The following is a 17,768-nucleotide window of genomic DNA, read 5'->3' on the forward strand; positions in this document are numbered from 1 at the left end:
ACACATTTCTACAAGTTAAAAACATTTTTTCAAACAGAGATCTCATGAATACCCAAAAACATGCTATCTGGTTTCTGAATGCTAATTAATTTCAACTAAGGAATCTGATTTTTTTTTTTTCTGTAGAAAGGAATGCATGCTTTTGAAATGGAGTATTTCAACAATGACAGACACTGAAAACAGAACACCCCACAAGTTTAATTTTGCACTAGTTTGACACTGGCTATTTTCACAACTGTTTTACATTCAAACCCGCATCTGCTAAATCTGGCTATAAGACAGGCAGCAACTATCCTCTCACTTTTCAAATGAGATTATATTTACATTTTACTATTTATCAAGTTTTTCAGTATAAAGCTTTGTAACAACATAATGGTTTTGTAAAGTGGTAAGTAGAAGATACCTCATCTTACAAGCAGAGTATGAACAGTGCTGCCCATAAACCCTACAGTCAATTTTCAGAGCTGAAACACTAATCTTGACAGTACCCTTTTAATGTATTATATTAATGGTACAGAGGCGTTAAGCACCTTTTTTATAATTCTCAATAAAATGAACATTTACTGAACAATCTGTCAAACCACTGGCTCCATTTTTTAAAGCCAAACTTTTAAGACTTTATTCTATTTCTCTCCTATAAATCCTCTGCTTTACATCCCTAGACACCAGCAGGGAGGCATGTTCCAATGCTGTAAACTTAACATGCCTTTTTTAAAAAAAGTAAAAGAGAAAAGCTATGAGCTTTTGTCCCTAGACTTAGCTTGAATAGTGATAAAGTTGCAGAACAGAACTTAAAGATTTGGGGGCAGATGGAGGGGGGGATCTTTTCATAAAGGACAGAGGAACTTTGTTTCCTCTATTCTAGCCACTATCAGTGGCTTTTGTTTGCGTGGAAATAGCAAGCATCAGCTCTAACAGAAGCTGAACTCTTACGAGTGCTTATTTCTCAGGAGGCTCCACGTTAACCTTTTTTCAAATGAGAAGGGAACATTCAAGCCCCAACCAGATAGCACGAGATTATCCCCAAATCAAAAGATTTTAGCCTGCCTAAGCCTATGCCAGCCCACGTACTGCAAAGACCCAACCAGGGCAAAATGTCGTTCCTAGTGTTCTGGTATGGCAGAGAAATATCATCTGCCATTCTGAATAAAAGCAGACCAAATATATCCAGTCACTAGCTGTTTTTCGGGCAAGAAGTCCTGACATGGACAGTTTAACTGCGTACAAAGACTTACGTTAAATTCCTCAGTCCATTATATTGAACTATAGCAAATAATGCAATGGAATTTGTTGTCATATGCCCTATAAGCATGTAGGATCAGAGAAAAACCCACAGATGGACAGAGAAGAAAAAATCTTTTTTTTGTGCCTTTGGCATTGCACTTGGATGGCTATCTGACCTCCATACTGTTGCCAGGGTCAGGAGAATAAGGATCTGCATGGCAAATTTTGGCCATATAAGTTAAAATTGAATAAAAGGCAGATTTACAGTGATGGCATCAGCTTTTCTTCCGATACATTAGTATGCCTTTCCTCCTTTCTCCTATCCTTGAAAAACTGAAATTATCTCCTCCTCCTTTTCTCTCTTATGTTGTCTTTAAGTATTTTAAATGTATGTATTAATGTAAACATAGAGCTACATTGGTGTAATGAGGGAAGATATAAAACTAAAAGAACCCAAATTATATATACATATATACACATATATTTATATATGGATAGAAATATACCCACACATGGGAAGATTTTGAAAATCAGAAATGAGGATTCAGCATCTGAAGGAACTGATCCTTGCACTATTTTTACCATTCTGTAATGTAAATTCCCAGTTGCTGCATGACAGAGCAGCATTCTCCCAATGTTTTCTGAGCATCTCCCACTGATGGATATAAATAAAGCTCAAATAAAAAGCTGCTTCCCAAGATACTACTCTTATATCTACAAAGGTTAAAAGCTTAAAAGAGAGAAAGATAGGTAGGTGGGAAATGTTAATTCAGATTTCAAGAACTTCATAACTGCGTTACAAGCTTCATGGCACAGTGCCTTAGACTAAAAAAAAAAAAAAAAAGAAAGAAAATGAAGTCACAACCTCAACCTATAAAAGATAAGGAGACATAACGCATTTTTGTCTTCATTGTCAGATGTCCAACACAAATCTTTTTAAGAATCCCAATTTTACTGCACACAATTTATAAATGGCAGATACTTAGTAGTAAAAGTCCTGGCTAAACCCTTCCTAAAAACAACTTGGATAAAATACAGAATGCAAAATAACCAGTATTTAATAAGTTAATTCTTGATTTACTTCACAGAATGAAAATGAAATTGAGGGGTAAGTTATTACACCCTAAGATTTTGATTATGCAAGTGCCTTTGCCAGCAAAGCTCTGAAATTTGAGAGTTCCATGAGTAAGAAATGTGCTATCCATTTCAGCCATGAATCATTTAAAAGAGCTGTTATGAAATTAAGAGATTGCTTTATACTTCTCTTTCAGCTTGAGCTGGGGATGCATGTTTTCAGGAGCTCTCCCCACTGGTACCCACCACAACACTATCTTGGGGTACAGACAGAATTTCTGCTGGATGAAGACAAACTCAGAAGCCACGCTCCAAACCGGGCTGGACTTTAAGTCCAGAAAACCACGGTAAGATACATCTCTCCTTACCAGTTCTGTGTGGTGACAGCCTCAGCCTCTCTCCAGAAGGCTGCTGTTCCTAAACTAGGCTATGTACCACATGAAGCCTGGGCACCTGCAGTCACCTCTTCTTGGGATGCAATGAATGGATACTAGGGGAAACTAGAAACCAAGAGGACAATCTGAATAATCTAAGATACAAACCAGAATTTCTTGTATGAGAATAAAGAGGTAGGTGGGTCTTGGAGATCTCACAGACTGGTTTGGTGAAAATATGAGACACCTTCAGCATTCCTCTCTGGTGGATTGCTTTTCTTTCCAACCACTCTGTCCCAGCCAGGTCAGAGTGCTTCTGCCTTGTTTCCTATCTGGGATGCTGTCCTAATGAACATGCTTTCAAATACTAACCTAATGCAAATGCTTTGTGTGATGCAAGACATTTTAGACCTATTAATGCATTAAAGTCAGCTTTGTGTACACTAAAATTTACTACAAACCTGCAGCATATACATACTCCTGATAGAGATGTTGATAATTGCATTATCTTTACCCAGCCACAATGGATGTTTTCATTTTAGTTTTTGCCTAATATTACCCACCATGTTAAGGAAGATTTCCTTTCTGGGAAATAGGACATGATTTTCAGCAAGTCTCTTCTCAGATTCCACTGTTCTGCTAAGCAAAGCATCAGATGTCTGGCATGAAGTTGAGCCCTAAGGCACAATGTCCAGACAAGAAGTCATCAGACTCAGTAGCACTAACAGTTGTCTTGTTGAATTTCTTTTGGTGTTAAGGATAAGCCTTTCCTTTAATCTCTTTTCCATTTTCTACATAAGTTTCTGCAGATTTTTAAAATTAAGAGGCCATTTTGAGCATCCATTTTGGGATCTACATAAAATGAGACTCTAAAACTTCATCCAGCAATTTCCAAATTCAGCCAAGTTACCAGTGGCTAAGCTAGAGAAATCATCAAGTATTTACCTGAAGACTTCTCGTGCTGGATCTTTCATCATATCCATTGTAATCTCTTTCTGTAACCTCTAAATGTACCTTCCATGTATCTTTTTTCTTTCTCTTTTTTTAAATGTATGACTAGCTTTTTGAACTTCATTGATTTCTGCTCCTACTGACAGCATTTCTCATGCCTCTGATTGCTTGCTTAAATACCCCTCTAGTGCCAAACGTAACAACCCTTATCTATCCTTTGTTTAAATGGTTAAGTCTCAGTTTTAGTGTTTCATGTCACATGCCTCTTTATGAACTACATGCACATCTGATTGTTCTTAATCATGTAGACCCAAATTCTATGAGGAATGTGCTGCTAAAAGCACGCAAACACACTTCTTTCTGTACTAAGAAAAACAAAAAAATTTGTCAGGAGAAAAGTAATTTATAGAATGAAATTTGCTATGGATTCTTAACTTTTGCTACGTAAAATTGTAAAGGTGACATTGTAAGCAGCTGTGTTAGCCGAGGTATTAGTTTTGCCTCTGTGTTACTATCTTTCACTAGCAAGAGTTTGTGAAAAGTGTAAACGCTCTGAAGAATTCATAAAAAGATCCAAGATTCAATGAAGGTTTCTCAAAAGAGAAATGTTCCAGCTAGCTTTCCATGAGGAATATGTATGTGCACTTTAGGGTTCTATTTACTAAATTTTTGTTGAGTAGTCATTGCATTAACATTAAAATATATAAATTAAAAATAAAAAAAAACAATTAGCGGAATTAGACTTAGCACACAAAGACCCTCCTTACAAGTAATGCAGATTAAGGAATACACATTTAGGAGCTCAGGGATGTGCGAGCTGGCACATATATCTTGGTGGAATTTTATTGTGATATATAGATAAATACACACACAACCCTTAAAATTCTAAGGAAGTCCCAAAATATGGATTCAAATACAAACACTCTAGGTAACCTTAACTTCTGACTGAAATCTTCTCTCTGGCTCTAGAAAGGCCATTGATACCAACGTCCTCTGCATGTGTCTCAGTTTTTCAACATCACAAAAGCCATCCTTCTCCCTGACAGTTTACTGTATATTATCAAATCCCTTGGAACAGAGGCACAGCCAGGCATACTTTTCCCTCTTCTGGTGCAAGCTTATAGAGGAACAGCAGTTCTCAGTGTAGGAAATCTTAGTACTTAAAAAAACAAAATAAAAATAAGTGAGGCAAGTGTGTATGAGGAGAACATTTCATCTTTTTCTACCTCTGGGGAACAGAACTTCCCCTTTTGAGCAGTTTAGTGCACGGCTTCAAGTGAGCCACATCTGAGGCTGCTACTGTCCTGAAAAACCTGTCCTCTGATCACTGCTGCAAGGCACCAGTGGAATCTGATACCATTTGTGCTGCTCTTAAGGAAGTGTCCAAGCAAAGAGAGACAAAGCTCACCCTTGCCTTAGGGTTCTCCTTCATGGTTCGGTTCTTGGATATAAAAAGGAAGAACTTAATCACTAATTAAAAAAGAAAAAAAAGTGGTGATGGTGGGGAAGCAAGCTTTCAGAGTTTTGCTCAGTCTGAGAAACTCATCTCTCTTCTTCTAAGTTATGATTATAGTGAAGGCATGCAATGAGTCCGGTCTGACAAGGTAAGAGTTGCATGTCTCTGAGCACTGCCTCTCAACAAGTGGGTCCTGTTTGCTTTTGCTCCTGACAGGTAAAAATTATTATCAATGCAAGTAATTTTTCCCTGGCTCATCCTTATGCCTACACCCTTGCGTCCCCTAACACAGATGTACCTCAGCTTCAAATCTGCTGACAGTGACGCTACAGCACCTACAGAATTTGCTCAGCTTTTGGGTAGGTTTTATAACCACGCTGATCCCTGTGCCTCCCACCACTGCTAGTAATAACTGAACCAGTCAGAGAAGTTCTCTGCAAACCAGTCACAGCAGTGATTAAGATGTAGACATACGTATCTCCTCGCCCTTTAAATAGAAGGCTTAATTGGCGATGTGGATCGCAGCTTTCTAATGGACAGAAATTAAACTCCATTTAATTCCTGAGCAGACACTTCCAATGCACAAGGTTTACCACACATTTGGAGTGGGGAGGGAGGGGGGAAGGAAGGAGCCACATGCACAACTCTCTCTACCTCTGACAATCACTGAGGAAAAGCAACATGAGGACCAGAATGGCATAAGTGTGGCAGGTGTGAATTGACCTGCACTGGCAAAGCTGCGAGCTGGGAAACTTGCAAATCACATGATTGTGCAATACTTGGCTCCAGTCAGTGCTATCGTGTTCTTTATTAAAAAAAAAATCTTAAAGACATGTACATCAAGTTAAGGGATTAACTGTCAAGTGACATTACTGAAAATAGAGACAATATATTTCTTTATTGTTAATGAAATTCAGTTAAAAGTGAAGGAAGTGATAAAGAATGTACTGTTTTGTAATGTATTTTACATAAGAACGTAATATAGAAAGGGAAGTGCAATTAAATCTTAATGTGGACTTTTTTATTTTTAGTTTATCATCTGGTTTACATTTTGAGCCCCTTTGCAGCAGTAAATTATGCTGGCATTTCTTAGGGAATAACTGCCATGTTAATTTAGTTTAATAAAATAACTGACAGAAAAGGGGGAAAAGAAACAAGAAAAGACAGTATCCCCCCCCACCCCTTATCTTTAGCTAAGTATTCAAATGCTTTCTATATGAATTGTCCGTGGTCCAACTCCAGTACCATGTAATAATACAATGCATTACAACACAGTACAATACAATCTTGGGTTTCTGTAGCGCCCTTCATGCAAGCATCCCAGGGTGCTTTACAATCATTATGAGTTAAAATTAAAACTGAAGCACATACAATTCCTAATAGAATCATTTTAAAAATGCTAAACAGAACAAATAACTTTTAAGTCTAGATTTAAAAGTCCCAACAGCCAAGCTTTCCTTACTTCAATTGGCAATGAGTTCCAAAGCTAGGGAGCAAAGCGACTAAAGGCTCTCTCATGTTATGTTAAAGGATCTCTCATGTTGTTTATACTTGTGCAGTACTCCACAGCCAAAAATTTGCCAATAATAAGAAAAAAAAAAATTTATTTGCAATCTTGTTTTAAAGAACACTGGAGAAGTGCTTTGTTAACTCTTTAATAAAATTATGGAAAAAAGAAATGAATCAGGGTTAGCACTTGGCTGTGACTGTGTTAAGAGGTATGCAAGAAACATGAACGAATGTCAATGAATACAAAATTCTAAAGAAGTGCATTACTTGACTACCTCTTAACCCACTAAATGTACCCAGAAAAAAAAAAAAAAAACCAAAAACAAAAAACCCCATGGTTATGTGTATGTGTGTATTTACAAAAAGAAGAACATCACTACAAATATTTAAAATGCAAGTTATTCTATATACCATTCTCAGGTGAAAACAGAAGTCAAGTAGGGCTCAGTTCTACAACGCGTGCATGCTTTAGGAGGAAAATGTATCAGAAGAAAATGATCTGTGTTCCTTTTTCACCCTGTAACTTCTCTAAAACTTGAAGTCCATGTGATGCAGATAATCATTCACATGACACAATTCTCAAAATTGCCAAGATACAATCAAAAATGGTTGGTACTCAAAGTGGGACACAGAGTCCCAAAAAAGCATTAATTTTGTACTTTTAACAAGAGAGCCTGGTGGAGGACAGGTGCTTATAACTCCTGACTTTAGGAGTCTAAAAACAAAATTTAAAAAAATCAAACAACAACAAAAAAACACCCTCAACACTAGCACCATTCTTCTCTTGGACTCTTCCACTTTCCAGAAGCGGAAGATCACATTACAGCACAGATACCAAGGGACATGCTGACATCTTATAGACACCACTGAAGTCAGACACTGCATTTGTTTGAAGAACAAAACATATTTTCGCCCTCCTCTCACAATAGTTTCAGGCCTCATAACTGTTTTGGAAAGTGACTTTACATCCTTGTTATACTTAGTTCTAATAAAGAGGCAGAAAAAAACTATGTATTTTCACCTTTAATAGGGTGCTACACAGATAAAACAGTTGCAGATAGACTGGTGTAGCTTTAACACTGAGAGTGTTTAGGTGCATCTAAAGAACATAAATCAATGATCAAATGATCAATTGCGATTCAAAGGTTGAATATCCTCTGAATGTCCTCACACAGCTCTACCCAAATACCTATTACATACATCTTGCTCATCCCATCAGCAATAGGCTCTGCAGTGCCCTTTCTATCTGGACGACTAAAAATTCTAGGCACAAATTTTAATAGTTAATTGAAAATGTTTTAAAAATCCAGATACCATGTCAGCTTGAAGAGACATCATAGTGAATGCTCTTGAGCAACTGGAGGGGTGGGTTGAAAAGCCCTGCTTGCCAAAAGCTGAGCCCAGGCCCTCAAGGATTTACTTCCCCGAAATAATTAATGGCATCTTTAAAATCTAAAGTTCAGTAACTTCTAAAGCAGAAAAAAGAGCTGCATTCCTTACTCAGGTTATTAATTATTGGGGGAAGGGAGGAAGACAGAAGAGACTTACAAGCAACAAAGAAATCCAAGGACTTGATTTCAGGTCTAGGCAGGTAAAATTGAAAGGGGAGGGGGCAAAAAACACCTTTGGTTTAGTAAAGCAGGAATCAAAAACTGCTCATAAAAAGTATATATTTTGGCAACTCTTAATAGCTCATTCCTTGATTATCTATAGGTACAGAAATTTTAATTTTAGCAAACACAACTTTTCTTGTTAGGATTTTGGAAGGGTAGATCAGAACAGCGGTGGAAATGTGAGAGGATTTCTATTGAGCTGCCTATTTGCTATTATGGCCAAGTGCCTTCACATCAGGTGAATTGAGAAACACTGATGTTCCAAGAAAGCTTTCTGTCTGTTGTCTCTGCCAGATCATATAAAGTCTGAACAAAACAGCATGCAAATTCAGGGCAGGGTATCTGAACAGAAAGGAAAGCATATGATCTATACCATGCCCATGTCAGGTGAAGAGAATCATTCACTACAGGTGAAAGCTTGTTAAAAATGCAGTAGGATAGTTACATTTGTCACAAGTGCAAAGCTATGCAGACTTGGGTATCATACCAGCACTTGTACTCTGTATGCATACGATTCATGCAATGCAAGCATACATCCCTCTGACTGAAATAACGCTATTCCCTCATCAGCAAGAGCAAAATTATGTAAATGACATTACAGGCGGGGGAAGGGGGGAACACACAAATATCTTCCAAAAATTTTTAAATAGTCCGTAAATTACTATGTCCCCAAGTATCACAGTCTCTGGATATATTCTTTTTTAAATACGGCATGTCCCCTACAAAATAGAACAAAAAGCCATTGAGATTTGAGATTGTACTCTGTATCAGGCCTGGAATTTCTCATCTATAATGTACTGACTCCTGGTTGTCCTGAGAATCAGACTAGATACAAACAGTCTCAAAAGATGAGCAAAAGGGAGGGGGAAAAAATCCCCAACCAAATATCTTCACATTTCAGGATACTACAGGGTAAGAAAAATAATACCTTGCTTCAGAAGCGCTTTTGCAGTGCTTTGTTAGTGCCTGTTTGTGAATACTAACAACAATCATTTAGAATATCATTTTGTAGAAAAAAATCAGGCAAGATAATACCAGTAGAAAAGTCAATGTCATTTGATCACTGCCATATTTTTAAAGCAATGCCCAGATACTAATGAATCTCTACAATCTCATCATTTGGTAGGTGACTCATTATCATCTTTTCATGGAAAAGGTTACAGGAACTGAAGATAAGGGACACATCTAAATGTTCAAAACACACGGTGAGTTTGTTCTAGAATTATCAAAAGGATTTCCTGTCCTTTTCTTAGATCAATACCCCATGTTGCTCTCCTCTTCCTCATAAAAGTTGATCAAACTATATATATCATACTTATATGTAAATACACAGAGAAACAGAGAAATATGTAGTAATTCAATAGGAGCAAAAGAGAAAAAAACCCTTATTAATATCTGAATAAATACAGAATAAATATATAATTCAATAATATTTCATAGTTATTAACTGTGGAAGTAAGAAGAAACTTCTGCACTAAAAAATAAAACAGAGCAAAACAGTGAAAGTGAAGTATGAAAATGCTAAGACTAAGGCAAGACATTGAAGGACAAACATTAAGCAAGTAAATGCAACAGAACTGCCTGCCTGCCTGATCACTTTAGACCAGCTCCCAGAAGGCTAAAGTAGAGTAGAGCTTCTGTGCAAGGGTTTGGAAATAAGAATTGATGGTAGAACAATTTCTTTACAACCCTTTGGAGACTGAAGAGCCAAAACAGGAGGGAAATGAGATCTAGGCCACTCACGATATAGACCAATTTAATGGAATGCACAAGACGGCCCAAAATTGAGCCCTAGATTAAATTCCAAGTTACCTTCCCCATCAAAAGAGGTCTGGAGAGGAAACAGAAATGAAGCAAGCTGTGTGTATCAAATGCAAAAAGTCTTTCAGTCGGCATCTGCACATGCTGCCAGTCTATAGCAATAAAATCTGCAAACCTGATGTAAAGCATGAAAACATGCGCTTTAGTGCATAATTCAGAACAGGCTTGGGTTTTCCGTGCAAAATTTGAAATGTCCTTTTACCTTGACTGCTCGATACCAAAAATTTGAGGCTAAATGTCTGAACGGCTGTTTGCAATTCCACAGCAATTCAGAGGCATGCGCTCGCTCCTGGCCGTCCTAAGTGCTCCAAGTCATGTTCACAGGGATTCCCTGTGATGTGAGCTCATACACTGAGCAATAAAACTGACCTTCAGGGGTGGCCACACAGCCACAGAGAGAGAATTACAGCAGCTTCAAAAAGGACCATGTATTCAGCTCTCCCAATGAGAGCAAGACTCACTGGTATTTTATCAAGAAAGGCATGAAGAGTTCATACCTTTACACCTCAAGGTTTCAGTGGGATGAGAAAATAAACGGCTAAAAAATAAAACAAACCAAACTCTCTAGCAAATAATATTGTTAAGTTTTCAAGACTATAATTGAAACAGACTGGTTCTCAAAGTTTTGTTCATGTATTTTCAAGTTATTAAGTATGTCTGCACTACAAAATAGTTGGCTTGGTTTTAGTTTTTTTTCAGTATATAGAATGCCAGTATTCTGAACAAATATGAGCAAATTTTTAAACAGACAAAATTCAAGATTGCTTCAGAAAATACAGTAAACTCTAAGTGAAAATGGGGCTTCAGAGATGCTATGCATTGAGCACAGCGGCTTAATTACTTTAAAGCAAGTCCTTCCATACCTACACAAAACAGAGTATTGCTAATGACAGTGACAGAAAACGATAACTACTCTCGTTTCCACTTTGAGTCATTTTTCTGTGGTTAATAAATTATATCCATAACAGTGTTAATAAGTCATGGTACGGTGTCACTGCATTAGTTTGCATTTATGATGAAGCACTTCATATGGCATTACCTATACCCAACAGGAAAGAGCCCTTCTCTGCTCTCAGAAGGATTTCCTATGCTGGCACTTGGATGGATCCCCTAAATAAACGCTGTCTCCTGACCTCTGCCTTGCTCTTACTTCTCACCTCTGCTGCAGGAGCACGCCATGGCAGGGCAATTCAAAAACGTTAATACCTTGAATAAAACACTGGCGCTCTTAAATCAGTGCCCTTTCCATAGGAATGATATACAAGGAGTTAGAGGTAAGGCAAAACCGGGAAGTATTCTGATCAATTTACTCATGTGAAAAGGACACTGTCAGATCAATTCATCTTCCCTCAAGCTCCCAGAGGAAAACAGGAAGACTCAGACTGACTGATGGGCTCTTGATCAACTACTGTAAAAGCTTGTTTTTCCTAAAGTTAAGAATAAATAAATGTGTTTTAAGCTTAATATGATTTGATTTTTAAAGAAAAAAGAAAAGCAGAAGCTATTTAAATTCTTGCAACCCAACTATGGCAGCACTGGTGAAGATAGAGATGGCAACAGTAATAAGCACGCTTTTAGCAACTGGAAGAAGCTCGTGGCTTTAAGTATATTCTTTTACAAATAAAGAAATACAAACCAGTAAACAAACTGTCCCAAATCAGAGTTCTGTAGTGTGGAGTTTTAGTCATCTTAAGCATTAACTTGAAGAGCTGCTATTAAGAAAGATGGGGTTTTTTGTCCATTAAAGTTATTACATAAAAATTCAGTATAGTTTGAAAGAAATTTTTTTAGAAGAATGTAATTATTGATTTGTCTCCTGTACCAGGATACTTTCTATAGTAAAGTATTCCTTTTAAAAGCTTTTTCCAGCTTTATATATACATATATACAGAAACTCCTTTGTGAAACACAGTGTTCAAATAGAAATGAGATATTCCACCTCAATAGAAATTATTTGCTTTCTATCAGAATCAAGTAAAAAGTAGCGCTATTAGATTAAAATGGAGAAAAATCCCAAGTTATCTGCAGCCTCCATAAGCCAGCAGTGCAAAAGCTCGCATGCTTTTACAGTAGGTACACACAAGATAACTTCATAGACATATTACTGGAATGGCTTGCAACCAGTGAAGATAATTTTGATTATTTCCACTTCAAAACTTCCTATATTGGAGCCACATCACTGAAAACAATCTAACCGTAGGGGGAAAAAAAAGTGATGGGAAACAAGTCTGCTAATCTCTTCATGAAAACCAGACAGAGGAGGAGAGTAGTCTCCTGTAGATTAACTGAAGTCTTTCAGAGACAAAGACTCCAGTATTCTAAGCAAGAGAAATAAAATCCCCATAAAAATACCTTGACTTAATTTGTCTTTCTCCCTCCCTGCCACAACTAGCATCATTTATTTGTATACTGAATTTGTCTCCATTGTGCCATAATGAAATACATTTTAAAATTTAAAAGGTAAAAAAAATACCATGTTTCCACCACAGCATCATTGGACACCACACTGCATAGAAAAATGAGTTGTGCTTTTGCAGTAATTTGACAAGAGAAGAACAAAAAGAATGGCAAAAATAGAACAATACGACTAACGCTTGAAGAATGCATCGGTTCAATATTTAGCAACGCATAAATTGAGGTCTCATTTTTGTTTAGGTATATTTTGATTATAACTAATAAATGACTGATTTTCCTTTGGTTCTTCGCAACAACAACATATCACCCAAAGAGCTTTATTCTTTATTCCATTCTCATATAGCATGCCAAAGACTGTCTCAGTTTATGAATTAGCATTTAAAACTACTGTAGGTTATCTAACAAGCATTCAGATTCAATAGTACTTTTGACAGCAGTAAGTAAAGAGCCTTTTAACATCTTGAACACATGTGCTTGAAAAAAGTAGTTGCATCAAAGCAGTTCAAAGACTGCAGACAAAAACCAGTTAAAATCCAGTTTGCTGTGAGATGATTTTAGTGTGGTGTAAACAACCTTTCACGACTTCCCATGGGAAATGTTGTAAGACTGTGTTCAAAATGAATCAGGCATATTTATAAAGATCATGAAGTGGTCAAATGCATTTGCATTTTTGGCAGATCCACTCCACGGGTACTACTTGCTACAGTCTGTAGAAATCTCAAATCTCACATCAGCCTTGCCTATAGTGCTTTATTATTTATTACATGTTATGCTAAGTACCTGCGAAAGGGGACATTCCTTGGCCAATGAACTCTGGTTCATATCCTTCAGTAAGTCCTTCAGAGCATTTCTTACTGTTGTGTGAGACCATTGTTCAGGAGGCAAGTCTTCTAGTTTAGGGCAACTATTTGAAACACAGATTAGAAAAGGGATTATTACAAGATTGCATCCTGCTGCAGAACATTCCTTTAAGACAGACAGATTTCATTTTGCGCATCAAGCAGATGCATCTGGAGATTGCTCTCGGTCTCCTGATTGTTCCGATTAGTTAATTACTTTATACAACACATCTGCTGTATTGATGCATGAATTATACATCAGCTGCATGTGGCGACTATTTTTTCATGTTACTTCTACCTTCCTGCTCTGATGCGCTTGGTAAAACAATTTAAGGTGTAATGCTTTCTCACGACTGATCATGAAAAGCATTAATATATTAACCATTTTTGCTTTTTTGTTGCCGTGAAATTTAAGAGCCTAGACAGCAACAATAAGTGAGAGCAAGTCATTCTCTTACAAAATGCACACAGATGGTACTGTTCATGATATGCAAAAATATTTTTCTCTTAAGTAAACTTTATGTAAAATGCCTTCTTGTAATGCATCATTTAATTGACTAAAATGCAATATAGTTTTAATGAGATATCCAAAGAAAATCTATGTATCAGAGCTATAAAAGTTTTCTGCAATAGTATACTGTAAGTCAAAGAAAAATTAGAGTAACTAAAAAGGAATTTAGGCAAGCCTTTGTACTTTGAGCACAAAGCACAGTGGGAATTAAATACAAGCAATATTAACAGTTAAGAGCAGACAAATAACACTTCACATCCCAGAACTGGTATATGACTTACCTGTGTAACTGGATTTTCAGTGTGACCACATGATACACGTCTTGCAGCATGTCTGCTACTGTAGCATCAGGGGCATCTGTCACATAGGAGAGTGGAACTGGATTCCACTTCCCAACCTGGATAAGCCCTGCAGGATTGTAATTTTCGGAGGGGAGGGGGAGTGGGCAAGAAGGGCAGGAAAAATTGAAAGAAAGTGATTTACCTAATTCCTAGGGGCAAAAGAAATATCTGATTTTAACAAGATCACTACCTTTGTTTCTAACCTCTTAAATCTGGCAAAACAAAAGAACAACCCCCTCCCCCTCCAAAAACCCCCACCCACACACCACCAAGGATAGGCCTTATCTATATTATGAAATAATACAAATGCATTGCAGTAGAGATTTTTTAAATATGTACAGAAGTATATTTTCCTAAGCTCCCATGAATTCAGTAGGACATGATATAATAGTTAGCATTCCTCTCAATAAATTAGTAAGAATTTTGCAATGCAAGAATTGAGCACAAAAAAATTACTTTGCAGTCTATAAAACCATCAGGAACAAAATAAAAGAAACAGAGCTGGATATTCAGTCATAAATGCAAGTTGACTCTCAACAGTCCATCTGCTCAAATATGCTTTACACTTCCTTGTGGATCCTCAGTGGAGCAGATTATTAAGGTCAATAAGCATACTAATGATTCAGTTGAAGTCTTTTTTCTTCTTTAAAAAAAAAAAAAGAAAAAAAAGGGAATTTACCTCCACATTCCCCATCAACAAAATGTGTACTAACTAAATAAAAACACATCAAGGAAAAAAAAAATACAGACACAGAATCTGTAAGAAGTTTAAGTAAAACCTGCATTGCATTCCTGAAAGAAATCCTGCCCCTCCCCCAAGACCCCACAAACAAACACAATTCATTGTACAATTTCATAATCTTATTTACCTTTTGCTTGGGCAGCAGAGCTGTGAGAATATCCAAGAGATAGCAATGCCATTTCAATCAGCTGGTTGAAAAGCATATCCTTCCTCACCAACACAAATTCTGCATGCTCCTCCTTAGAATCATACTCAATGGCATTTTCATAATGTTCAACTACACAGAAAACTGGAAGCATACTTCCTATTAAAAAAAATTAAATTTAACATATTAAACTTGAGTTATAGTAGAGTAGGTGGGTCTATACAGAGTTATGTAAATAAAACCTGTACGAACAGGCAGAGGAGGCATCAAGAATCATCACAAATATTTGATCAACATATTCCCCGAGTCCTTTCCCTTCACCCTCCCCAATAAACAGAAAGTTCTACAAAACATATATCTCCCTGAAAGGCAGAAATGCAAAATTATCTCCCTTGATCAGATGCAGATTTAAAGAATTACCTTCTATAGAAATAACAAGGTTGACTGAAGAGAAGTTGATTCTCTCTGTCCTGCCTGATTTGTTGTGAGTAGCAGGCAGCATGAGAACCTAAATACATACTGCAGATGTCTTCACTGTAAGCCATTTTAGTACCAGCCACATAATTTTGTTTGTTAACATTAAAACTTTCTTAGTCCTGCCAAAAATATTTAATTGGTTTCAACATCAACACAAATCACCTTGTGTGTTATACATTCACTCTGAAAAGAGTACACAAGGAAACAAGGCAAAAGTTAACACTAATTTGTGCTTCATTCACTGAGTGCAATTGAGCACTACTTTCTCTTGCATCTTTAAGGAACAAATCATGACTTCAATGCCACTTTAAGAAGTGTACCTGCAGTTCAGGCTTATTTTTGTTGTTCTTGTTGTTGTCTCCTGCACTTTACATCCCACAACGCTATTTTGGCATGCCTGAAAGTTAATTCCTAGTTTCCAGTTTTGCAGCATCATATGGCAAACCCTTCCATACACTGCACAGAATATTAAGCAAGTAACCTTTTTTTCTTTTCTTTTGCCTTTTTCTTTTTTCTTTTTATTTATTTTATTTTATTTTCCTCCCTTTTGATGACAGAGAGAGAAGTAACAAACAACCCAAGCTGGTTTAGGGACAAAGTCTCTCCCAGCAATCACATTCCTGGACTATATGAAAATCCCTCCCAGCCTCCCAGATGGACACTGATGACACAATGACCTGTGGTTTTAAGCTCCAATCCTGTTCCACTGTCTCCAGCAGCACAGGTTAGGATCTCTTAATGACAGAAAGGAGAAGGGTTAAAAGGAGATGTGCAGAACTGTCTTATGGCAGCCTGCCAGAGGGGTATCATCTTTAGCATAAATGATGACAAGGGTTATTTTAACAGGGCACCCAGGAACTCCAATTAGTCCTACAATGTTAATGCCTCTATAACCACTGCCCTCTAGACTTACAGAAACCTCCTAACCCGCTAAGGGGCACCAGACATGCTGTAGTCTAAAAGGAAGCTTTACTCTTGACAATAGAGTAAGACCACATCTGCTGATTTGTGCTCTAACATATAGTAAGAAATCACGATAAAAAAGATACCTCTTAAGCACGTATATTTAAACTACATCTGTTCACCAGAGAGCCAATCTCTGGCAAACAAACCCCTTCAGGCTTGCAAAGAAAAGCTCACAAACTCACTCCAGTTTGCCCAATAGGCTCAGCATGAAAGACTGAAACACAAGAGCAAAAGCTTGCCAATATTTATGTAGTGCAGGAAGGAGATTTTTTTTTTTCTTTGTAATTTTTTTTTTTTTGTAATCTAAGTGAGACTGGCCAGGAAGGGAGAGAAGACCAAAGCAAAATCAGTACATGCAAAGTGATGTTTATTTCACTGGTTTTAAATAAGCTGTGGACACAAACAACTCATCTGCAAAAAGGTGGTGGTTTGTTTTTTGGGCTTTTTCTCCCTTTTAGGCTCTCGCAATTGATGTTTTACCTACTACCATCTGACTCAGAGTAAGGGCTCAAAATTCTTAAGTAGTTTCACCAGTAATTCCTGAAGATAAAGTGTAAGCAAAGCTTCATTCTAACAAACAGTGCAGACACATCCTAAACCAACTAAAGCATATTTATTCTTCCCCTTATCAGCTCCTACAAATTAAGCTATGATCAGACACAACACACGGTACTTTGCTGCTTATCAGCACCTTTTTTTGCCGGGTACATGGTTTCTTCAGTCGCAGCATTTTGGTAAATGTGGTACTTTAAACAACACAGGAGAGCCTCCTGGCCAAATTTTGAGGCACAGCATAGATTAACAGAGGTGGATCCCAGTAGTGCGACACAGGTATCATCTGACTACAAATCAAGCCACTAAATCTTTTAGCAAACTGTCACTAGTGTCCTTCTGTTAATGTGAAAAATGTTATACAGGAGAGCACAATCTCAGCTGGCTGATCACTCCTGCTAGTACTTGGCAAGACCTCCAAGTGCAGCAACTTCATAACCTTCTAGTATTAAAGGGGAGAGCATTGGTCAGCGCTCCCTGCTAAAAATACAGCATGATTTAAACCTGAAGGCAGTGTTAGAGCTTTTGCTGAAGGTTTACGAGTCTGTGTAAACAGCACGTCTGCCATAAGGAGCACTGAAGTCTGTAGAATCCTTGTCTAAAACTGTCCTGGCATTAAAGTTTGCTGTGCAAATATCACATAATACCAGAGACAGCTGAAATCTCCTATTTAGGAATTTATGGAACTTATATGTTTGCAGGCGTCAGAAAGTCCTTTTTATACAGCTCCACTGCTTCACTGTACAATGTTAATGCAC

The 17,768-nt window shown here is 37.3% G+C and overlaps 1 protein-coding gene across 9 annotated transcripts in view; it reads right to left on the reverse strand.

Annotated features, from left to right (window-relative positions):
* The window catches only part of SATB1 (SATB homeobox 1), a 91,738-nt gene that overhangs the window by 50,846 nt on the left and 23,124 nt on the right, over positions 1-17,768 (reverse strand). For 8 of the 9 annotated variants that reach the window (XM_074538231.1, XM_074538242.1, XM_074538226.1 and 5 more), the window contains 3 exons: positions 14,998-15,174; positions 14,069-14,195; positions 13,218-13,341 (listed from right to left, as the gene is read on the reverse strand). In XM_074538231.1, coding sequence (XP_074394332.1) covers positions 13,218-13,341; positions 14,069-14,195; positions 14,998-15,174 — 428 coding nt within the window. Of the gene's footprint in view, positions 1-13,217; positions 13,342-14,068; positions 14,196-14,997; positions 15,175-15,435; positions 15,563-17,768 lie in introns of those variants that run through there. The other variant, XM_074538251.1, reaches the window with a different exon arrangement.

This window comes from Zonotrichia albicollis, chromosome 1 (assembly GCF_047830755.1).
Source record: "Zonotrichia albicollis isolate bZonAlb1 chromosome 1, bZonAlb1.hap1, whole genome shotgun sequence".
NCBI lineage: Eukaryota > Metazoa > Chordata > Aves > Passeriformes > Passerellidae > Zonotrichia > Zonotrichia albicollis.